Source organism: Tyto alba, unplaced genomic scaffold (genome assembly GCF_018691265.1).
Source record: "Tyto alba isolate M040663 unplaced genomic scaffold, T.alba_DEE_v4.0 Super-Scaffold_6, whole genome shotgun sequence".
Classification (NCBI taxonomy): Eukaryota; Metazoa; Chordata; class Aves; order Strigiformes; family Tytonidae; genus Tyto; species Tyto alba.
This window is the reverse complement of record NW_024881327.1, coordinates 37,041,046-37,067,156: the sequence shown is the minus strand read 5'-3', so window position 1 is coordinate 37,067,156 and position 26,111 is coordinate 37,041,046. Positions and strand designations below refer to the sequence as shown.

At 36.8% G+C, this 26,111-nt stretch overlaps 1 protein-coding gene across 6 annotated transcripts in view; it reads right to left on the bottom strand.

The window, feature by feature from the left end:
• Positions 1 to 26,111, bottom strand: part of KCNIP4 (potassium voltage-gated channel interacting protein 4) — a 431,748-nt gene that overhangs the window by 308,782 nt on the left and 96,855 nt on the right. For 2 of the 6 annotated variants that reach the window (XM_032984388.2, XM_032984393.2), the window contains exon 1: positions 15,007 to 15,351. The exons of the other annotated variants lie outside the window; for them this stretch is intronic. In XM_032984388.2, coding sequence (XP_032840279.1) covers positions 15,007 to 15,094 — 88 coding nt within the window. In that variant the 5' untranslated portion in view covers positions 15,095 to 15,351. Of the gene's footprint in view, positions 1 to 15,006; positions 15,352 to 26,111 lie in introns of those variants that run through there. 6 annotated transcript variants of the gene reach the window in all.

The following is a 26,111-nucleotide window of genomic DNA, read 5'->3' as shown; positions in this document are numbered from 1 at the left end:
GCCTGTCATCTTAATGTCACTCCATACCTTGACAGAGGAAAAAAATTACAACAGTAACCAAGACCATAATCATATGTTCCCAAGAATGCCGAGAAATAAACAAAAAAGTGAATATATAGCCTTTGTGGGTAATAATAACCCCCTTGAATTTTTTTCCCATTGCAGTCTTGTACTGTATATCTACAGAAAGGGAAATGTCAAAACACAGATCTTGAGTTAGGGCCCATGCACTTCATCACTTCCCCTGAACCTACAGTGCCAAAGCACCTTTGCCTTCTGAAATCCCAATCTGCAGTTTAACAGTTACTATAACATGAAGGACGTTTGTGATCAACTGAAAACAAAGGAGCATTTGCAGGCATTAGTTGGAGGTAGATGCCTTTTTGTCAGCAGCACTGTAGAACTAAAAAACAAAGACACAAACCTTAGTTTACCATCAGTTCTACAGCTGATTAGTTTAAGTCAGGAGAGGGGCAGAATTCTTCACGCTTTCTCATTTTTCTTGAAATTTAGTTTTCAAATTATGATGCAGTATAATGGAATTGTTCAAAATACAATTTTAAAAGAAAAATACAACCAGTAAAAATAATCTTCTAGAAACGATTACATAAATATAAGCTTAAAATGAAAAAATCACTTTTAGGACACAATTCCTTGTTGGTTTTGTTTTTGTTTTGTTTTGTTTTGTTGTTTTTCACAACAGAGAGGGAAACAAATTAAATTTTATAAACAACCATATGGGATTCAGGATGTTTGACTGCATTTTTATTTTTACAACAGACTGAAATGAAAATGAGTAGTTTACTTTAACAGTTGGTACAGTTCTATGCCTGGAAATCTATCATAGTTTGCCATGTAATTTAAGCTCTCAATTTCCAACAGCTACTGCGCTCAGCCTGGGGAGGCAGTGAGGAGGAAAAAAAAAATCTACAACAAATTACATGTGATGAATTTTTAGTAGCCTCAATATGTTTTTTTGTGTCACTAGAAGACAGAATACTGTGCAACAGACTGCCAGAGAAAAGAGAAGGTTAACAAATTGGGTAGTAAAAAGAAGAGTCTATGTGGAAGGTGACCTTCTGAGAAGAGGTATTCCAGCCTCTGGCTGGGATGAGGAAAGGCTGTGACTGCTACAGAATTATATTAAAAGTAGCTTATCATTCACTTCTAAAGGAGAGCTGTCCTGGCAACTTTGCTTCATATTGAGTCATGTGCTACTACACTTATGCATTTGTATGCCTTTGACGTATTTTCTTGATTGGACTTTTCAGGAATCCAGTGCTGGGATGCTAAGTCTTTAATCCTACATCATAAGAGAGATACCAAGCTACTTAATTCTACCAGAATGACTTCTGCTCCAGGACTGCAAAGGATCAAAGCACAGGCAGCAGTTTTATCTATGTTTTCTTGGACTTCAGCAGAATGTAGGCACCAGAGTCCCAACAGTACTTATCCATGGGCTGAAATAACTCGTCCTTGCCAGGGAATTGGTGGTGGAAAAAAAAATCTCAAATCATAGTTTTGCATTCTAGCCAGTCAACTGTGCATTGCTTTAAAATGACAGATCTTTATGATTACCAGTAGTATCGGTGGAAGAATCTTCGCAAGACATTATCGTGTCTCTCAAAGCATTGGTCCAGTAGATTCATATCTTCCTCATATTGCGTTTAGAAGAAACTCACAGTGGCTTACGTAAATGGCACTGTGTCTCAGTACCTTATTATTCCAGTAGAAAGCAAACAGAAGAGGTTAAAGAAGTATCAAAATCTTAAAATTAATTTAAACAAATGAGTGGCATGCAGCGGACTGGAGGTAAGGAGCACACTGATCTCTTGACTCAGGTCTCATAGCATCAGTTGCCTTAAGGATGTGTGTCACCTCTTGATTTGGATTCAGTACTTTAAAACTGCCAATCGTTAATGTGTTTGTTTCATTCTGCTCTCTCTTAGGTGCATCTCTTGAAGAGGGAAGAGTAAAACAAAAATGTGACTTAAGTAGGATTTACAGATAGGTTAAAAAAAAAAAAAAAGGGACAAAGGGAAGATATGGTGTAGAAGTAACTGGTCGGAAATCCCAGCAAAGGAAGGTTACAATGGAGGAGACCCTGTAGGGTCAATGCTGAAGCTCCTAGTGTTTAATGCACACATAAGTGTTCAGAAAAAGAGGATGAATAATGAAGCTAGAAAAATCCATTATGATATTCATTGAAGGGTTAGTGCAAGAACTGCAGAAGTACCACATGGAACTGAACAAGGGGGGATGAAGTGATGAAAGACAGCAGGCAGATGAAACAAGGTAGTCAACATCAGGCAGGTAGAAAAATCAACTTCTACCTCACACCATGGGGTGCTGAACTCACTACAGACTAGAACGACTGAAAAATGGAAACGTGTTCTCATAATTCATACTCCTAAGAAAACATTAGCTTAGCAGTACTTAAAAAAAAAAGCAAAATGTTTAGAATGATTACAAAAGTATTAAAAAATTGAACAGCAAGCATGCAGAACTTAAAACGGGGGGTTTGTACATTTTTGAGTAATACCAGACATCCTGAATTCTCTAGGCTAAAAAGGACTTAGTAGAAAGTAAGTAGCAAAAGACAAAGCACTGAACTGTATGTAAACAGGAGCCTCTACTACCTGAAGAAACCACTACAAACTTAAAAAAAAAAATTAAAAATGCAAGTCTTAGTATATAGTATCAGTTTTGCCAGTTCAAAGCTATCCCTCTAGTAAGAGCCAAAATAAGTGATACTTAAATGGATATAGATAATGCAGCTAATTCAGAAAATCTAAGTTGAGCGCTATTTAGCCTCTAACTACCAACCTTCCACAGTGCTTCCTATTACATATTTCATCTGCAGGAAGCTGTAAGTGCAGTGAGGATCTTCCATACTGCTTCAGCACATAAGTGGGCAGAAACATGAAGCAGGATATATTAATGATGTATTCCACCAGTCATCACCTTTCCCGTGCTCTCTAGACATAACCATATGTGTTTGAAGGATTTTTCCTTCAAATTCAGCTCCCCTGTGGCCCAGCTTGCTAAAGCCTGAGCACCGCATATCCCCTGTCACAGCTCCCAGATCTACACACGCCCCATGATCTGTATGGACTTCATGCTTCTGACTCACTGCAGTGCAACCACTTCTGCCTCTTATACTTTGCCCTGTCAGACTTTGAAGTTGGCCAGTGCATCTCCATGTAGGTGGACAGGTAGTTGCAGTGTCCCAGTGCCTTAATCTATGTAAGTGTGGAATGCCTCATCTCCAGGTGTATGCCTGTGTTGCAATACCTTGCAATACTACTTTGATCAACTACTAGTTGATGCAGCCTTACTAAATGTGGAAAACTGGTAGTACAGAATATAGGCTAAAATACTGCACTGATTGGAAAGAATGGTGCTGTCAAAAAAAAGTCTAGAACAAATTTATTTTTTGTTCATACATACAATGAGACAGTATGTATTTAATCTTACGGGCAAGCTGTAATAGAAAGAAAATCTAAAATTTCCTCAAACTTAAATTTGCTTACTTTGATCAGTAGCAATACAGCTAAAATCACATGCTTAAATAGATGTATTTAAATAAATGCCCTTCTCATATTGAAACAAACAGTAAACATAAAGCACTGAAAATTCTAGGTATTCTATTTTCTGTTATTACATGGTATTTTCCTTCTCTCTTTACTGATGAACTCTACCTGGTAAAATATCAGATAAGTCATTATTCACACACTTAAAAAAAAAAAAAAAAAAAAAAAAAAAAAAAAGGAGGCAGGAACAGGACAGGGGTACATGGGTACATAGCAATTTTTGTATCTGCAGCGTCAAGATGAGTATTTAGGAGAATTCTATGACTTCTTGAAGGGCAGTTTTCTCCCTGATGCAAACAAACATCTTTTGCTATATGTTATGACTCGATTGATAAAAATATTTCAGTAGATTTGTGAAAGAACTGGCCTTATTCCTCCGCTGTCTCAACAGGATGACATTTCAATTACTGACACAGTATGATACTGTACAGACAACAGGTAAGTAATTTAATAGATCAGTCCAGAACTTCCTGTAAGCAATACATACAATTCAATTAGTTTCTCACAATAGACTACAGCAGTTATTTGAGGAGCTTCAAGCACTTCATCTGGTAAGTCTTCACAGGGGCAGGAATGCCCTGCTGTTTCCATTTACATCTGTCACTCAGCATTAAAGTTTCAGAGCGCTGTGAACAAGGACACAGGGTATGTGGTGGCACTTGGATTCACCTGTGTGTGGCAAGAGGGAGAGGGCCTAAATCATGATGGAATTTCAAAACCAGCAGTCAGGGTAACAGATGCATCAAACTGAAGGGGAACACTGACTGTCAGCCACCACCAGCATTCCAGTCTCCCCCAGTGTGGAGTTTAGTTACCGGCGTAACCCTGTGAACTAAAAAGCCAGCTTGTTTTTGAAAGAATAAATATTTCTATACTGTATTTTCAAAAAAAAAAAAAAAAAAAAAAAAAAATTGAGTTGGATAATTTTGCCTTCAATCTTACAGCTTCAGAGTGCTGAGAGTTATGACTGCTGTCCCCAAACTATTTCTCTTGGTCCAAACTCTTTGTTGGTACAGACTTGCCAGTGGCTTTATACCCAGGATGAATCTGGTACACAATAACATAAATGTATCAGTGTCTGTGCATATATGCACATTTTCATTTACTAGTGTCACTCGCACTCTTCCTTCCCCTCCATCTTCTCTCCTCACCCTCACTCTCCTGGGTACATGCAACTGTTACTTCAGGTAGGTTTTTCTTAAAGTCTTACTTTATTTTTTCCCTTCCTTTTAGCATTAATTTGCATCTAATTTAAAAATTCAACCAAACAAATAAAAAGTTATTAGCTGATTGAAGAAGTAAGAAAAAATAAATCTTCCTGCACTTACTAAAAAGCCCTGCCGCCTTTTCAGGGATCCTGAGGAGCTGTGTGCACAGACTACCCAGGAAAGTTAAATATTTAACTAATTTTCACTATTACACCTTACTGATTAATTAGTCTCTGTTGAGACACTCTCATTCAGAATTAAAACACACTTTGTATGGTTTAATTTCCTTGAGAAATGAATCATGCTAAATTAAAATAAGGTCAGTCCAGTTGTGAATCTTGTGAAATGTAGCAATTTTATTTAATTTGAATTAAACCTGCACATGAAGACAATTCCTTAGATTTCTCTTATGTTGTAATTCCTTTCCTGAACTGATAATGGAAGAAATTTACAAAAGTTGTGTTAGGCTGCAGTACAGCAATTCAAAAGCAGCTTATCACTGGTGTTTAGTATTTGTTTGTCTGGAAACAAATATATGGTATTTTTGGTTACCTGACAAAATGTATATAATTATTAGACACACATCTACTGTAACTAAGTAATTTCATATGTATTTCCTACAGAAAGTTCTACAGATTTTACTGTCACGGATTCCAGAGGCATTGTTGCTAGTGAATTAGATGCTTAGAGTACTGACTGTACGTGACATAAGAGATGCCTGAATATGAGCACATTTACAATTTTAAGTGAAAATGAAGAAAGACAGTTTAGAAAGGGGTTTGTTGAAAAATAGGTGTACTTAGACATTTTGAATACATATCTTCATAAATGTAAAAATAATAACTTTTCCATAATCCAGGATATTCTAAATCACCATTAACAGTTACTATATGTACTCTCCTTGACTGAAAACAAACCTGAATTTTTTTGCTCCAAACTGGATGCATCTGAGTGCATGTGCCAGTATCACATTTGACCAGCAACTCTGCTCTCTGAAGTGCTGCAGAAATCAGAGTCCCCATCTTGCATCATGTCCTTGTCCCAAGGGACTCATCTGAGAAGAAAATCGGACCTGGGATTTTTAAGAAATTCTTCTCCAATTAATGTAATGAAATATAGCCCTTAGACTGAATAATATACAGACAAACTTTTGAGGAGTAAATAACATAATTCTTATTTTCACAGTTGACTAAGGAATCTATCTTCTGCTGACCTTTACAAATATTACCATAAATCAAATATAAATGATCATCTGTCACTTATTTTTCCTGAAATGAACTGAGTTCTCCATGGATGTACACAGAAAGACCTGAACATCACAAATGCTAAATGTTGTTTGAATTTAATCACATGCCTCATAAAAGGGATTTTAAAAAATAACAAGTCTGCCAATAAAAAGAAGATTAATGGAGACACAAAATTTAGTACCTCATTTCAGATTTACTTGATTTCCTAAATCAATGAAGTATGGGTCCTGATGAAAACAGAATCTTTTTCCCTATCCCAGACACTTTTCATTTATATTTAATTACACTGCCTAGATGGGCACTCTATAAAAGGTTTAAGAGGGTAAATCAAATTATTACCAGTTTTAAAAGCTGAAGAGCCTATTTGACACCCCTTGCCTCAATAATAGTGTATATACTTATTTTCAGGTAATGTATTCTGAAGACACAGTAATGAAAAAACTCCATTTGTAAAGCTATGGTATCAATATTATTTGGAATAGAACTTCAAATGCAGAATTAATGACATTAGAGTTCAATACTGAGAGTAGTAACAGGAACACGCCATCCCTAAGAATACCTGCTGTAGCTTTAAAAAGATGTTTGGAAAATAAAATCATCTTTAATTTTTTGCAGTATTTTGGTGGAGTGATCACCCTATAAAGGTCAAAGTGTACACATACTTTCACCATGCTACAGGCTTCAGTTAAAAATACGACAAGTTAAATTAGCACCCAAAAACGAGAATCCAAAGGTAGTATCTTTGTCAATGTCTAGAGAATCAACTGATGTACTTTGAACAGATTTTTGCAGTGGAAAGTTCAGGAGTGACTTCAAAATAAGTATTTCGATTTTGTAACTGAAAGACAAAGTGAATTGTGTTGTCTTCCCTTACAGGCTATCATTATGAAGAGACAAGAGGCAAATTAAGAGTTCAGTGTTGCACTGTGTCACTGTAGTCAACATCTAAAAAAATTCAGACACATAAAAATCTCCAAGTAGAATTTAAATCAATCGGGTTATACATGGAAACAATACATGTTCAAAATACATATATAGTCTGAAAACACCTTAAAGCAAATAAAGGCCACCACACCATATTGCAAAAGAGAACAGTGGTGTGTGACGACTCACGTCACTTCGTTATTGCAGATAAACAAATGACTGCCAGTTTAACAGGGCATAAGGTTGGTTTTCACCATGGCCACAAAGCTGTGTTAAGTTTTATCAGATCTATCAATTCTACTTGGCTGTATCAGAGCCGGTCACATAGAATAACCAGTTAAAGACTGAAGTGCTGTTAGGACGTAGTTCAGTGCCCACATATTTCCAAGGCAACATATTACTGCCATTTTCCAGATTGTCCATTTACTTTATATCCAAACATGGTATCGAATTGGCCATCATCTATCTCTAATGTTCTTACAGAATTCAAAAATTAAAATACTAAATGGGGAAAATATTTTTTTTTAATGCAGGTTCACGTTCAAGATAGCCCTTGCAGACTGGTAAATACGAACATGTGGTTATCCCAGTCTTGAAGAGACTGCTTTTCAATAAACTCAGTTAAATTATGTACTATCACTTCAGTCATCTAAAGGTATATGCATATATTGTCATATCCGGGTGAATTAGTTTGTCAGGGTTTCTCATTTTTATTCCTAGCTTGCATCTTTCACTTAACAGCCACAAATAAAACTGTGAAGAAGATCCAAAGATACAGGGGTTTTCATTATATGTTTTAATACCTTCACTTGAATGATCATCTATTGACACCGCTACGGATAGGATGAGTCCATCTTCCCTAGTTATCCCTGGCTTTAGCTGTTACATACTCATCTTTTCTTCCATCACTAAGCTTTTAATTCGTTTTCAGGACATTAAAGAGTACAACTGCCTGAGGGGCTAGGAAAGTATCTAGACTTAAGGCTAGTCATGTGGATTTGCATTAGGTCTTCAAACATCATCATTCATACTCTCATTCACAGCTAACACTAGGACAACAGAGCAAGAACATTATTTTCACTTGGGGAGGGGAAGTGTGTGTGTATATATATATACATACACACGCACATACAAACACACTAGGTCCATAGAACTTATTCTAGGCTATTCCATATGTGAAGCCTAACAAACTGAAGATATTAAACAAGCATGTACAACTATTCGTGTAATTAGGCTGTAAAACACTGTCTGAAAAAAACGTTTTGCTTGACTTCACATTTGGTTTATAACTCTATGCAAACTACCTGTTTTAAACTTCTGATGATTGGAGGAACAGGCTCAGGAGAGATGATTTACTTGAAAACACTTCTTAGGAAAAGGCAGGGGTTACAAATGCTGAACTATGATATTCTACCACCCTTTGAAGCAGTGATATTATCCTAACTGTAGGGAAGTTTATTTCAACGTAAAACCATACAAATGAGTGTATGGGTTCAGACTAAGGATCCACCTAGCACAATACCCTGTCTTCAGCTGCAGCTATTAGTGTATGCCCAAAGTGGAGAAGCAGGATATTTTTCCCTGACACTTTCCTTGCCAGAGACTCTTTTAATCTCAGGGGATTTCTTACATAAATGACAGAATCTAGTTCGTGACTCCCATCAGATTTGTTTTTCAAGTGCTTGCCCAACTTGTCCCTTTGAACTCGCACAGAACTTTTTGCACTTACAACACCCTTCAATGAGTTTCACAGGTTTACCAACCTCAGGGTTTCATTCCTGACTAGTAATGATAAGACCACCACGTGCCCATTTATACATAAAGCTCATTTTTCCCAGCATCCACCACTTCACATTAATCTACATTGAATTTTATTGGCCATTTTACCATAATTGAGAATCACCGCACATCTGTCTGGTATAGAAAGTCCCTATGAAATGAACAAAAACTCAACAACCAAAAAACAGTCTGTTGCATCCAAATTTCTACTCTAAGTGTATTCTATTCCTTACTGCTTCTATACTCCAAGTTATTCTGTACAATGGTTCAAGGAAAAGTACACACACAGTTAAGAACTGCATTATATCACATAAGGCTGAGATAGTTTTAATGCTGCCGTTTCCTAACATTTTGCGTGCATAATTTGGTAACTTTTTAAGAGATCCTTGGAGGGTATTTTCAAACATAATGTCAAGTGCTGTGTCCCACATACAGCTGAAGTTTTAATATTATCTTCATAAACTCTATCAGTAGTTCGGACTCTTACAAGAATGTTATAGAACATAGGACTTCCAAAGGGAGATCATTAAGGATGGCTATGGGATGCTTTTCGATGTGTCATTTGTAAGAGAATCTTTCATTATAATTAAGAATCAGATTTGGAATGAGAGAATAAAAACTCAAGCTGTCTTTTCAAAAGAAATGGTACGCAGCATGGTAACTTTGTCTGCCCTTTTCCCATTAACATACCACAAGAAACTTTAAGTCTTCAAAGAAGACTTTTTTTGAAGGATCTGGAAAAAAAAAAAAAAAAAAAAAAAACACAAAAACAAAACCCACACTTTAAAAAATAGGTTATATGATGGAGTTAATGTGTTAAAAATATGGGATGTTGGAGCAAAATACTTTGGATTAGGGTTCTGCCCTTAGATCCCCTACTTCAAGATATCCTTCGGCCCACACATATTTTTCACTGTTGCTTCAGCCGTCTGTGATGTTCAGTCAAGCTGCCATATGCAGGATTATAAAACCTGAAGTTGAAACATTTTGCACAACAGAGAGTTTTGCAGATACTGCTTAAAGGAAGAGAGAGGTATGCAAATTGGGGGAAGCAAAGGCAGTCTGTCTAGACCTTCTTCTGAAGAGGGGCAAATTTATAATTTGTGAGTTATTAGCAGTAGTTTATCATACAGTTTCTAATTAATTACATTACTTAAAATCTGAGTGATCTACAAAATCGCTGGAAATTCACAACAGGTCTGCAGCTGCAGCATGTGAGAGGTGTATAGCTAGGACTGATTTTTTGGGTGAACAGAAGAAATATTTATAATCTGCTCCAGTTTGAAGCAGAATGTAGCATAAATGCACTAAGTTATGGCATTCTCAGCATTTCCCAGAACTTTTAAGCTAAATGCTGCCAAGTTCAATAAATCTTGGTCTTTTGTCTCAGAGTACTGTCTCTAGTACAGTCTACTTCTAAACAAAAAGCCTGTAGGAAGGATCCTATTTCTTTAGGATAATATAAAAAAATGTATTTTCAAAAGCCAGGTATTCAACCATGCAACAAAGCAAAAATCCTTGCAACATTATAAGAGGACTCAGGCAAAATTCAACCAATATATTTGCCAAAAGGACTTAAAAATATAAATTTAAGTTTTGGGGGGGTTCTGTTTGGTTGGTTTGTTGAAGGTATTTTTCTCTCATTGTCTGATATTTTTATATTCAGGTGTCTCAGTCAACTAGTAGTATGAAACCTACTCAAAATCCAACTTTGTAATGTTTCTGCAACCACCACACCTTTCCACAAAAGTGATTTCTCTCTGAGGTAGACTAATACCAAGACTGCAGCCACAAAATTTATCAATGTTAATCAGGAAATTGAGAGAGCATAAAGTACAATGTAGAACTTGAAATGAACTCTATTGGCTTATTTGAAATTAATGAGGCTTCCTTCCCTAAACAGGACATGACAAAGATTTCACTCTATCACATTAGAACTTGTGCAATTATATACAGAGAACATTGCACCCCTGTATATGAAAAATATCTGAAAGCCTAGAGGTTCAAACTACCTCACAGGCAACATACAAGAGATGCAGACCTTAAATCTGGAACTCCTTTTGATTAAAAAAAGTTTTAAAAAAATGAAAAAAAAAGATTAATAAGGTTGATGATCAATACTTGCTTGATATCCAAAGACAATGCATTTCAGCAACACAAAAAAAAAAAACAGTATTTAGAAAAACATTTTCCATGAATGTTGATATTTTAGCTTTTTCATGACATTCTCAAGCCACAAGCTCAATTTTAAATAATTTTATTTTAGATTCTATTTGCATAAAAAGGGGAACATCATTTTCATCTGCTCTCTGTCTCATGTTGTTAAGGATTATTTTGGTATTTTGGATTATTGTTTTAATTTATTCTACTTCTCATTTTGTTTCACATGTATTTTCAATAGAAGTTAATGGAATATTATTAACCTGCATTCAAAAATGGTAATTCATCTTGGTCTTACCAAGGAGCAGCCTTGGAAAGCATTCATAATAAACTGCTGAGAACTTTAGGCCCTGGTAGGCCTGTGAACTACAACAATCACAGCAGTACTATTGTGAGTCCCTGGATGCCTCTGTGCTAGTGCCTCCTGTGCCTTCAGGTCTCTGCTCAGATGATGTCTTCCTCTTGACAGTAGGCTAGAAAATATTTCTGTGCACAAACAGGCAAAATTTAAGACTAAAGATTACCTTACAGTAATCTGGTTTATCAAAGAAAGTGCCACCAAAAAGTATATCCCGCATTCATAAATAGATTTTTTTTTTTTTTAGCTAAGAAAAATTTCAAGCCTGTGATCAGTGTTATTTCACACTATTGGTATCAATACTCTAGATTTAAAAAAAAAAAAAAAAAAAAGAAGAAAAATCAATCCATAGCTTAATTAATGTAAACCTTTAAACCTTGAAGAGCAAGATTACTTCAATTTGTTGAAGAGAGAGTATAATTCCACATCCAGAGTTGTTCTCCTCTTCATTCTATCTTTGTACATGCATATGCTAACTGGAAATTTTAATATCTCCCGGAAAACCCAGCTTCCTTTATGACATTTAGTATGCTGTATCAGGCATTTAATATCAACATGATTGAAAAGGATATAGTCATGAAAATTTACCATGGAGGTCAATGACAGTTTTGTTTCTTTTGTTTCTATCATCTATTTAATCCCTCTACTTTATCAGTTGTGACAGTTAAGAAAAAATTTTTAGCTATTTTTCTGAAATTATGCTTTCTCCATTTCAAAATAATTTTCATTCTATTTCTTGATCTCACAATGACTTGTGTTGTTATTTATAATACACAAATTCACGTTGCACCTGAAAAATGAAACATTATCAACAGCAGCCCTAAATTCTTTACGACAATGCTTCAAAGACTTGGCACTTCCAACACACCTCAAGAGGCAGAGGCAATAAAGTAGGAATTACTATGACATTTGAAAAATTCTGTCTTCAAGTATCCGAGAGAGTCTGTTTCACTTGTGGAAACACATAAACTGAATATATAGCAGAAATTATGGAAAATGAAAAACTTTGTTTAAAAGACTATTTCTTTTCACTACATTTCTCTGTCAATCATAGCAACTTGCTGTAAAAAACCCTGGAAAATATCTATATGTACTCAGGCAGAGATTGACACTTAAACACCATTGTAAAGATTTATGCAGCATTTACCTTCAAGCAAGGGGGTAGTTTCATTAATATTGGTTACAGCTGAGTTGAATATTAAGCACAAGTCCATGTTTATGTACTATTACAGACAGCTATATGAGATAGTTTTTATTTTAAATATTGGGATTAATCACAGAACAAGTCTGTAGTTGCTGTAAATGGTTATGAAATACAAGCAGTAAAACCAGTAATCAATAGTGACTTAGCTGGGCCTATAGCCAGTAAAACCAGTCTCTCTCTCACGTCACTCGTTTCCTAAATCAGTGTAATCACACCAACTGCAGCAGAGCTTCTACCAATCTATATTGATGTAGATTAAGTATGCATTCAACAGAAAGGAGGAATGGGTTAGATTCAGTGCATGTGTTTTCAAAAATATGTAGTTCCAACCTATTAAGTTTAATTAAACATCCAAGAACACCTGGAAAATAAACCAGGGGATTTCTTCCTATTGAAGGAAGTTAAATTGTGTTCACCATTGTGCTCCTCAGTAAACATCTGTATTTTGAAAATAACAGGCCACGAGTGAGTAGATTGCCTGCTTGTAAAAAGCTAAATAAGCACACTTTTTTGTTTCTGATAGCTATCCTGTACTTTTGAATGCTCAGGATAAAAACAGCAACATCTTTGATACACGAAGTATAACTTTCCAACACTTTCAACTAGGCTTCCTCATTCATCTTCATTTATTACCAGCTAATAATCAACATAATGAATTACACACTAGATATTGCAGGAGGAATGGTAACTGGTATTGCAACAGTTGAGATTAATGAGTAGACTAGACTGCGCTATGCAAGTACTGAACAGTGGAGCTCTGCCTCTCTTAGTGGTTCAATTATTATCGCATTATATTGACCTTATTTGCTACATCATTTGAACACAATAAAGTCTATTAACCCAATAATAGTAGTAAGATACTGTTGCCTGTAGTAAAAATGAACTGAAAATTTCCTAGGAAGTGTCTCAGTTTTTAAGAGCTCCTAAGAGTGGACTTTTCTCCCTTGCTCGCTTCCTTTAAGGAAACATATTTCATACCACTCTACTGGGCTTTCCAGTAATTTAGCAATAAAAACGCGCTTCTTAATTGTAAATCACAGAACTTCTTTTAGTAGCAACATAAGAATCAGTAACCACAACAATTCCTGAAAATGGTTTTGATTCGTGATCTTAGAAAGCTACCCGGACAAATGTCAGTCTGAAAAATAACACAGTGTGCATAATTTGCTAGATACGAATGGAAAAGCTTGGATGACTTTGTGAAAAAGTATCGGTGTTCACTTCTAACATAGCTTTCTTCTTGCATTGTGTATTATTTAATTTCCATAGCAACCCACAGGAGCAAGAAGCCAGCATTTTCAGAGAAATCTGAATTGATACAATCCACAAAAGAAGAACCACAATAGACCAGAAATAGTACAGAAAATAAAGCCAGGGAAATTCTATGTTACCAGACACTCAAAGTTACTGAAAAGCTGTATCAGATTCCCACAAGTTACAAGCATCCTATAAAGTATTCGTTGCCTAATGCTTATACCATGATCTTTATAGCATTATAAACCAAATCTGATAAATTGCATATATCAATACTTTATTACTGGTCAGCTTTGCATTCAGATCTTTCCATCAGTACCTAAACTGGGAAAAAATAAAAACAAAACAAAACACCAACCAAACCATCAGCAGAAACTTTCAGAATACTTATAGTAACATGAATGACTTTTAATTCTCAATAATTATGTTAGTATAATAGGTTATTATCTGCTGATGCTGGACTTGCACCTCTGCTTGATGATTTTTCCAAGAAAAAAATATAAATATTTAAGTCTAGAAAGAAGCACAATTATAAATACAGAATGCCATCATGTAAGCTATCATTTGTCAGCCATTGGGAATAGCCATAGAAAATGCTAAATTGTGAGAAAAGTGTATTTTCCAAAGTGCTAAGAAGAAAACTGTACTGTTTGTTCAGTTTAGTTTAGAGACCTAATCTGGTACTGTACAGTTTGTCCAAGGTTACAGAAGAGAAAATTACCTAAATAAAGTTGACAGGCATTTATGTTTCAAATTCTTTAAGGGCAAAAAAAAGCACAAGTGTTATTTAAAGTTTGCAGCAAGATACTGTAACACCATATTGACAGTTTGCAGTTGATTTACATCTTAGATAAGCAAAACGAAGCCTCTGAGAAAAAGAATGTAGCCTGCTTGTCAAAGGAAATCAGTTCAAGAAACAGTGAAAATAAAACCCGTAAGATTCATCCTTGACGAGCACGGTGTGGGTACTCCGCATTACCTTTAATGTACACAGGTGGACAGGTGAAAGCACGTACACTCACATTCCAATTTGGATTGAGGTGTGTAAATGCTTAGAGAACATTACACCGTCTGAACACTGTAGCAGAAGACTATATAGTCTGGTTTTATTATGCTCAGCCACAAAATAGTTCACAGATTTTTATTTTTTTTTTTTTTTACTCTTATTTACAAGAGAAGAGGAATTATAATAGAAAACGATGCCAGCCCTGGATTAACCTTAGACAGTTTTCTTGTTATCATGCCGCACAGCTCGACTACAAAGAAAAACAGTCATTACCTGTGTGAAGAGAACCTGTGATTAGCCTGAGAAGGTACTGGGCAAATTTCAGTATTTCTCGCTTACACCGCTTCCTACAGCCACTCATGGTAAGCAGTGGGGTCGATACTCCTCCGAGGAGAGCCCCGAGGCTTGGCCGGTGAAGAGCACAGTTTCTGCCGGCAAACTTCTGGGGCAGCTCCCAGCCAGCCTCCCAACTCCCACCGCCGGTGTCCGCGGGAGGAAGGCGGGCGCGGGTGGGGGCGCGGGCGCTGCCACGGCGAGGCGCATCCCCCGGGCCGGCCGGCAGGCGCTGCCCGCGCACGGCTCCGCGGGCGGCTCCGCAGCCGCGCAAACCCGGCGGGGCGGGGCCGCCTGCCCGCCCTCCCCCGCCCCGCGTGGGGACCCACCAAGCCGAGCGCACGCGGGGGCGGCGGGGCTGGCCTCCTCCCGCCGGCGAGCGGGCGGGGCACCGCGCTTGCCCGCTCCCATTTTGCGGGGGGGCCGGGACACCCCCCCCCCCCCCCCCCCCCATCCAGGCACCGCAGCTCAGGCTGAGAGCGGAGGGGGAGGGCTGCCCTGCCCCGCTCCCGGCCGCAGGGATGGGACGGAGCGGTGAGGCGGGGGGGGGCTCCCACCGCCCGCCCCTTCCCACGCAGGGCTGCGTCCACGACCGGGGCTGTGCAGGAGGAGCGGGGGGACGGGACCCGCTGTGGTGCCTCTGTGCGGGGAGCTCCCCCCGCTCTCCACCTCGCTGACCCGGGGCCGGTGGCACAGGTAACGTTTTGCGGTCAGGATCTCTCCAAGAAAGTCTCTTGAGGAAGCTACGTGCCATCCTTACTATTCCCTTATAAAGTCATGATTTCCCATCTTGTGTGAGAAGTTTTTCTTATTAATAGAAATGGTCTGCTGAAGTCTTTATCCGTGACCAAAGAACTCAAAGAATACGCTTTCTCTTGGAGTACCTCCCCGTACTACATAAACACAGAGAACAACTCTATTGCATTAGATGGTGATGCAATACGTAATGCTTAATACAGTTAAAAGAAGACAAAGAACCCATTAAGGAAGAGCTTAACAGAAGAAAATCGCTGTCTGATCTAATTTTAATGACGGCATTGACCATAAAACATTTTGATGAATGCCTTTAAAAAATTATAATAAACACAAATGCACATCTTCAAGCTATTCTTTATACTACACACTGGGCAGAGACAAACACATTATAGACACAATACATCAAAGCATTATCAAAGTTGCAGTTAGATGACATACTTTCGATGTCTGCTATCTAACACACAAGCATGCTGTCATGCTTCCAGTGAGGCTACACAGTTAATGGAGAGAACCAAAATGAAATCACTTCCAGAAGCCCCTGGTTTAGCCCAGCAAAGGGCTTAGCCTGAGAAGAAACTGGGCAAACTTCAATATTTCATGTTTACATCACTCCCTACAGCCACTCATCTTAAGTAGTAACTATTTTCTGTGTCTTTTCAGAAAAAAACTTTGCCAGGAAGATTTTGACAAGAAAAATCCATAACAACATCATCACACTCTGAGGCATTAGAGGTTGCAGTGTGCCTTACAAGTTTCTAAACTCCTCTGGTCTGAAATGAAATTGCTTAAATAGCTGGTAGAAGTAGAGAGATACACGCCTCTGTTTTCCGTATCTCTTCTTTAGAGGACAGAAGAGGCCAGTACAAATGGTTCTCAGCTAGAGTCCTTGGCCTTCTTAATCCTTTGACATCTGTAATTGTTTTATACAAATTTCACTAGCAACATTACTTCAAAATATAAACTGAAATTCTGGTTTTCTAAAGCCTTACATAATCACGTATCACCAACACCATGTTTTGTTGTTGTTTTCCCCGCCTAAAACAAAGCTGCATCAGCTCTGACACTTTTTCCTAAACCTTTTACATATCAACACAGTAACAACAATAATTGCTACCTAAGAATCATTTAGTGAAACTGGTCAGAAACCTTTCATGAAGAGGCTTTTAACAAACAGTGCAGTATTTGGCTGGAGTCTAGCTCCCACTATTTGTTTGCTCATTAGAAAAGGCTGACTTTGGACTAAAGTTGCTTACCCCAAATAAAAAGGGCACATCAGGGAAAAGGGGACAGAAAAATTATAATGTAAAAATGTAATAAAACCACCATGGTTTTGTTGACAAATATATTATACTGAAACAACATGAGGGACAGTTTGAGAATATCAACTTCCATATTTTGGTAATATGCATTATTTTTTTTTTAATTAATGGGACACACTAAAATCCTCAGTCAGAAACAGTCTCTTTGCACTTAAGTATATAGAAAGTATTTATAAGTTATGTTCACCCTTAATAATTCATAATTTATAGACATTAACTAAAACCTATAGAAGAAAAAAAGGAAGAAAATTCCCATTAATGTCAGAGGGATCTGGATCAATACCTGTAAGTTCTGACTTTGGAATGAGAGTTTAAAAGCAAGTAAGTACAATGGACTTACAAGTACCACACACAAAACAAAAAGTTTCTTTCAGACATTAAGTAAATGGCAGAAAAAAAGTAAAAGTTGTTTGTAAGCTCCTAGATTTTCAAATTGTTTTACCCAGTCCAGCTGACAGTCTCCCAAAATAATATCTTTTTTTTTTTTTTTTGTATTGTAGTGCTTGGAAGGCGTGAAATGACCGGGGAGGAAACATACGCGTTTTTTTAAAAGACTGTCCACAACATCAGTCCAGTTTAAACTCAATATGGGAAAGTTTTCCAGAATGTACAAAGTGTACGATAGAACTGCTAAGACAAATCAATTGTTAATAATACAATATTTTACTTTGATAATTTCTAAACAAAGCTAGAAGAAAAAAAAAAATCTTGAAAATCTTTGTCACCGTGGCAAGAAAAAAAAAAAAGCACAAACCTATCAATTTATGAAATTCAGTTCTGTTCAACCCATAGATGCAATTCCACATGCATTTTTAGAACTTCAGGTAGGGTCTCAGCATCTCTGGGGTCCATGCCCCAGGCACACATGTTGGCAAATGAAGTGCACTGTAACCACAGTCAGAGGGAGGCAGATGCTGATGTAGTGTGAGGTGTAGTGTAGTGCTGTTTTGTAGTGAGAGACTGAAGATACACAAAACTTGTAGTTCAGATCTAGTCAGTATTAGCAGGTATATGATTAGTATTTCTTTTCTTGTTCATGTGTATGAACAGTATTTCACTATAAAACAAAACAATCAAAACCAAAGCAGAAATCAATTAACAGCAATATGAAAGCATATTTTAAAATAAATAAGGAAAAAATCCTGATTTTTAGGTTGCATCGGTTGCTGGGATAATCTAGTTTAATCTTTCTCCAAAAAAATCTTAACCTAAATGCAGTGCTTGTCTCAGAACAGAGCATTACAACAGCCTGGCATAAAATTATAAATAGTACTGAATTAGCTAGTGTTATAGTTTCTTTTTGAGAAAGAGTTACTAAATACAGATTATATTTAATAATGAAACAAAGCAATAGAATCTCTTAAAATACTCGAAATTAAATTTGGCTGTTGTCATGTAAAGTAACAATGGCAAAGACCCAACTTGCAAAAAGCATGGTATAATGGCTTAAGGGAAAAAAAAAAAAAAAAAAGCCATCACAAGTACTTGACGAGAAGAAGGAAACCCTGCAATAAGGGTGACTGCACACCAGATCTGCTAGTCTGGTAACAAAAAGCAACAGCACAAGTTGAAGTGACATACAGAGCACAGGTTGCTCAGCTTCTTGGAGATGATTTGCCGTGTATACCTTTAATTTGCACACATTATTCAAACATTTTTCCAACTTCAAAGAGCAAAATTTCTTCCTGAACTAGCCTGTGTTATTGACTAACAGCAAACTGAAATCTTACAACAATAACAGAATCAACTCAATTAGCTGCTTCAACCTCATCAGAAAGGGTGACTGTGGGACGTCAGCCAGGAGCGCTGAAAACCTGTATACACAGTTTCCTCGCTGTTGACTCCAGAGGCCTGTAAGCGTTTTTGTTCTTAATGCAAATGCTGAATTCCACAACTGAACATTTTTATCAGAGGATTTCTAACTTCCTTATTTCAAAGAACAGAGATAATATTTACAACCTAAGCACATGGCAAGAAATAACAGATGGGTAGAAACAAACAGATGGGTGAACACAAGGTAACAGGGAGATGTTTACGATCAGCATAATAAACAGCTGCCACAAGTAGATGACCATCATCAAATCTCCTTTCAGTTGCTTCTTTTCTGTCATAAAAGTAAGGGTTCTCCTAAATCACAGTCCCTAATGTATTTATTGCAACAGCTCTTCTCTGGATATTTACCTCCCATCTCGACAGTGTTGTGTACCAAGGTATATCAAGTTGGCCACCATTATTCTAAAGTGGATGCAGCAAGATTAGAGTCCATCATAGAAGTCACTGGAAACTGCAGAACTAATCCCCTATTATTCAGCATGTCTATGAAAGTGTCAGCCGCCACTTTTAGCCACAGTCAGTGAATAGCAACAAAAGGTCTCCTGCACCTCATTTGCCCAAATTTAGCCTTGGATATTAACACAAACCAGAGATGGTTATATGCTAGAATGTGAGCTGAGGAAGCAGAGATGCAGATATATGTTCCCTTCCCAACTGATCAGCAGTAACATGCTAGATGAATTTACTTCGTTTTGAATGGTTATTGCTTATTGCTGTCTGTCCTGAATGTTATAGCAACAAGGAACACAAAACTATTTCTGATTCATCCACTCCATATTAAAATGGATGTCTACATGGGATGTGAATGTGATCTTGTTCTAACTTCTGTGGAAACAGTAACTCCCAACGAGCCCAAGACAGATAGTGAGGGGACTGACAAGTACCCTGGTTATGAAAACAGACTTTTTTTTTTTTTTAATTTTATTTAAATCCTTCATAACACAATTAAACACTTTCCAGTAGCTCAACTGTTACTTATCTAAACTGCACGCAATGTTTCTTAATATGGAACACAAAATCATAAGAAATCTTTATCCTTGCCTATGCCACTGAAAATTAATGCAGTCTTCCTGCTTTTGTCTATAGTCTTTAACTTCTCCTGAAAGCTTGCTAAGAATAATATCCTCAAAATCAAACAGCTCTATTGCTGTGCTTAAAATAGGACTACAGAGAAATGACTGCTACCCCATGCTGTTTGCATAATATCAACAAATTATACATGTGCTCCATTCTAATAGCCAATACCTGCATAAAATAAATTACTTTCATTGTTGTTATGGCTCTAGACTCTATAGGTTCAAACTTGATTTTCTATTGCGTTTATGGAGCTTAATAAAACCTGATGGCTTTGCCACCAGAACATAAAACCTTTGACCAGTGTAACAAAAACACTTAAAACATCTGTCTCTATTATTTCTAACTTCCCTATAACTAGCTGCTCTGTCAGAATGCCTTTTTTTACCTACTCAGTGTCCTTGAAGCTTACCCCAAGGACTCATTTTCACACAATAGTCTAAGATGATACTGCAGACAGCCAAGTAGTAGCTACGGCTGCCTCAACCTCCCACACCATCCTCACTTGCCTAATTAAATATTCATCACTCCAGAATGTTGCAGTGTCAAACTCGAGCACCTACCCAGCCTGACCTTCCACAGCCAGCCTGCAGTTTGTGCTGGAGAATAAACAAGACCAGGACTTATCTGCTGAAACATAAAATGGCATAATGCAGTTTTCATGTTGCACATTAAGTTCTGTGCATGCACTGTAAAATTCTCACTGCAGAAGCTAGAGAACTATCTTTTAACGTTCAATATAAATTGAATATCTGTATGCAAAGCTAAATATAAAACCTGCATGGACAGTATTATCAATAATCTTTTTTATTATACAGATCCTGTTTTGTATGTATGGTCATACCCTCCAATTTAAGAAACAAACCAATGCTGAGTATTCTCAAAAAAAATTAAAAAATATTGAGGCATATTACTATGAACAAGTATGTCAGATTATCTTTTTGGTGTCTTTGGACTCCAGTTTCACATGCTCCATTTATAAGAATTTTGCATTTTACCTCTAAGAATTTAATTCCAAATCCTCTGTGAAAAGAATATCTGGAATTATAACTCATTTTAGTGATACATATTTATATCTGTATTTAATGGAAGAGAAAGCTGAAGTGAAGAAATCAAAAGGAATCAATTTCTCTGCTATAGATACCATGGTTTTAATAGTCTATAAGTTCCATAGATCTTTTGAGATTTGATATATCTAAAGCATGTCCATATCATGTCCATATGCAATAAGAATATGGAAGAGCTTGCATTTTAACCCCAACAGCTACATTAACCTGTTAAAGAAGAAAAATACATCAGAAATTGGCTGCAAACATCTTTTATTTATGCATACTAGGTATGCAGCGTTCTTAAGATGATGGAATAGTCAATGCACCAACTCAGCTATGAGAATTCTGTAAGCATAATAAATGCATATGTATAGATTAGGCCAGTAAGTAAAAATATTAATGAGAAGTATGATTTTGCTATGTATATTTGTAGCAACACACGTCTGTATATAATTATACAAAATATGCGTATGATTTAAAGTTTGATTTCATAGCCTCAATAATTTATTCAGTCACCTATGAGAACCTTTTTACCCCTAGGATTTCCCATAAATGGTCAAAACTTACATTTCATCTTCTCAGTCAAGGGCTTCCCTACAGTTTTTAGGGATTTTAGTTCCCTTGGCATTTTTTACTAGCACAAAACAGCTGTGGATGCTGTAGAGGTTGCAGATGTGGCTTGATGCCCTGATTAAACTAAAAATTAAGATGCAAAGGTGCAAATCCTTAGGTCTTCACATCCTTACTCTGGCATGAATTGCAATGCATTTGGGCAAATATACTGCAGCTATGACATCAGGAAAGGAGAAGGATAGAAGACACATGCTACAGCTCAAACAGTTCTTCAAAGCCTACATGTTGGTTGAAGTAATTTTGAAACAGCTGTCCATCCAAAATCTGATTCTGTTAATTATTTCATGACCCTGTTAGGACTGTGGTGTCTGGCTTTTCCCTCCTAGCAGGGCCCTGCAAATATTGAGAAGAAAAACAGTCTGTCAGCATTCCTGTGGGATCCTTCAGTAAAACCCTTTGGGGAACATAAGCAGTTAACTTGTCTGCTCCAGATTTCCAGAACTGTTGTGATTGTAATACTGGGCCATAGATCATCTTCCCACATAATACAGGTGATTAGCTCTCCAAAAGTATGCAAAATTTAACTCGGAAAAATAGAAAAATCATTTTAAATATACTTAGAATTGATCTGATTATATCTAGGGTCTGATAAATCTGAGCTGAACCTTTCTCATGGGTAATAGGAAGAGTTTATATGTTCTCAAAACTCTACCATGCTAAACTAAATAATAATTTTTCTACTCTGCAGACATTTTCATGACAGGCAAATTAAAAACAAATTCCAAAAATTATTTTATGATCATCTGTGGTCAACTGGAAATTCATCTAGGTTTCATGCTACAGATATAGCCCAAATAAGCTACCCCCTTGTGCGCTTCAGATAGGGAACAGTGATCAAGGATATAAATCAGAGTAGCATACCCATTTAGCATTGCTGGCCCTGTAAAGGAAACACCTGAGTCTGCATTATGATCCTGAAGTCACATGCTACATACAGCTGGTAGATTCTGATGGCCTTATTCAATATTTGTCCAGTATCATCATTTGTCTTCCTACCTCCTACCACACACTCTTTCACAACCATATATACTACCACTTCTCCAAGAAGTATGGCCACAACTACTTGCAGCCTCAGGCAAGCCTCCCTCATCGGTCCTTCTAATACTGCTTTAAATCAGTCCCAAAGGAGCAGAGATGGAAGGAGGCAGGATCAAAGTAAATCTTGGAGATTAAAAGCAGGGGAATGGAGCAACCAGGAAATTCAATCTTACATGTGACCCACAGGCCACATATGAAAGACAGAATTTTTGGTTCTCAGCACTCAATGGCAGGGCATGTACTTGGGACCATGTGCCTGAGACCTCAGAAAAGTGTAGAAGTTGAGTATGAAATCACTGCAGTCTCTTAGTGATAGAGTCCAAGATCTAATCAAATAATGGCCTTAAGCATAAATCCAAATAATTTTCCAAATCTGTAGCCTGAGGAAGTGAAGTAGTTTCTTATTATGAACTCAGCTATTATAAAGTTACAAGTCAGTGATGATAATAACCTGTATATGGTTTAGGTGAGCAAAGGAAAATGTCATTAATTGGCTGTAAATAAATTTCAAACTCTGAAGCCTAGAACAGGAAGTTAACTGCAAGGCTAGTAACGAACATCTATAGATCAGTACAAAGAACAATAATTTTTGTATCATACACACAGAGAGACATATAATCAGCACTGATGCTCAGGAACACAAAGATACAAGAGAATACCACTACTTGTTTCTGTCATTGTGAGGAGAAGAAGTATTACTACAAGAAAACAACTCCTAAACACTAGAAAAATGATGGTAAACTTTTAAAGTCTTATACAGTATGGGGCGCATATGTGTATTACTTCTGTTGAAGCCCTGCATAAATTTCTTCTTTCATACCAGCTGCTCTGTGTGCCTGGATATAGGACTTTAGTCACCAAGTAGAAATCATGTTTTATGTTACATAAATTATGATTTCAAACTTTTCCCCATCAGAATAGGGCAGCTACCTCTACTGCAGAAACTATTAAAAATGGAAGAGAGAAGCTCTTCAGTCAAAAAAAAAAATACTGTTAAGAGTTATCTTATGTCCAAAGAACTAGATTGGGGGGGGAAAAAAAAAAAAAAAAAAGCTCTACAATTTCCAATACACAGGTAACTTGTCAAGTATAAGAATCTTAATTGCAAAGATGCCCTTACCAGTTTTGGTCAATAAAGAATTTATGGCATGTAGTACAGTTTTCATTCTTGTCTCTTGATTAAACCAGGTAATTCCACGCCTCTTAACTTCAAGTTGCTTTTGATTCAGTAATCACATTTTAGCCTACATTATTTTATATTATTATTAGCCAGACTCCCCCATACGATGTCTTCAGAGATAACTGGTCACATTTTAATAGCTTACCTCTTGTTTTCCACCCAATGAAAGAGGGGAAAAAAAAAAAAAAGTAGATGGAGATAAATGGTAATAGATGTTTTAACCAGTTGATCTTTTCTAAAGGTAAAATATTTACCTGAAAACACCCGTAAGATTTCCTCACCTTTTTAGTATTAATGTTTCTAAATAATATATTGCTTTGGCTTCCCCACGAACATTCCATCTTTTGAGATACAAACCAAGGGGGAAGGAACCATAAGAGTGGTTTGTGTTGTTCTCTGCCTCGAAAATGATTTATAAAAGTAGAATAGTATCAATAGGAGGACACCTTATTTCAAAGCATCCTACAGTCTCAGGGAAGATTATGATACTATATAGGGAAGGGCGATACCCAAGCAAAATTACTCCTGAAGGTCTCTAGTCGTGAATCTGTTGTACTATGACATCTCATATCAACATGAATTGTTAATATTATTGCAATTAGAATAACTACTTTTTTTTTTGTATTCTGTTTATACTATTAATATTTTAAGTAACCTAAAAATTAACTCATGGCTCTGTAAACATATGGATCAGGCAAAACTATATGGCATGTTCCCTCTCTTGTCCATAGCAAAATTTCGTGCGTAACACCTTCTCTTATCATGAGAATCTGTTTGCAGCTTGCTTTCCTTCTCACGGCTTTTTACAGAAAGGTGTCCTTATGTTCTAACATCTTGAATCGTTTAGGGTCAGTGCCAATTTCCCAACTTGCTCAGTAGTATAAAACCAATTTCCCAGAACAGCACCCACTCTGAACTTGCGGTTCACACTGGTCACCAGAGCACACATACTTGTCCACAGACAACACAGATTGCAAGAATTAAATCAATTTTTACTTTAAATTATGCAAGACAGTCCTATGTCTGAATTAGTTGAGGTAAGAAACACACAGTTTCTACATCACTCCTTCGTTCTTTGAGGTAAATTATTGTCCCGGGCCCTTTCTCCTCCTCATCCTGAACCTCCTATCCTACTTTCTCTTTCAGAACATGGCCCTTCAGAACCGTTCCCGCTCCTTGCAGCACAGAGCTAGCTTACTTCTGTTGACATGTCCAGGCTTCATGTACTTCTCCAAAGAGGAGTTAAAAAAGAAAACATCTTTATCTGGTCCTTTACTAGATAATCTGTTGCATAGTTAATACCATCTGATATTTAAACTAAAAAAAAAAAAAAAAAAAAAAAAAAAAAAAAGAAATCGCTTGCCAAGAGCAATTATGTTTCCTTTCACATCAGTGCTTTATTTAAAAAGAAGGTGATCAAATTTCATGATCAGCTTAGCTTAAACCAAGTGCAAAAATTCCTCCCATCACTTCCCTTTGGTCTGAAGGATATTGGCAATGTTATCCATTTTAAATGGCACAAAGCTTTTGGTGGTGAAAATTCTGATATTTGACTTTCAAGAGAGAAAGAAGTTTGTAACAAAAATGCTACAGAAAGTATAAGCAATCACATAATTAAGGCAAAGATATTTTTCCAACAAAAAAGTTAAGGACCCTTAGGAAAGCAACACTTAACCCTCAGTGTTTTCCTAGAGATTTTATTTTGTTCTATACATAAAAAACTTGCTCTAATCTGCATTTAAGGCTGGGGAGTAAGGTCAAAGCCTAACCATGATTATTAGTTCTTGTAAGCATGTGCAGAATCTAGGAACTCATTCTAACAATAAACACTTCTGTGAATTCCAGGACTGCATGAATAATCTACACCGCATAAAATGTGATTTTTAAAATAGCTGGAACTATATGTCTGAGACTGGTAAAACAAATCCACCTTGAAATAATTTGCCTAGAAATATATGTATGCTGTCTTGGTTATCAGAAAGCGCACATCAGGAAAATGCTTTAAAAATTAAATAAAACTACACCTGATGTCCTTTGAATAAAAAAAAAAAAAAAAGACAACTTTTTGCTGAATCTCAGAGACAAAAGTTGTCAAAGTTGCCCTATAAAACTTGCTTTCTAAAACTTCCTTGGCAAGACAAATTTTTATTGTCATTCTTGCCA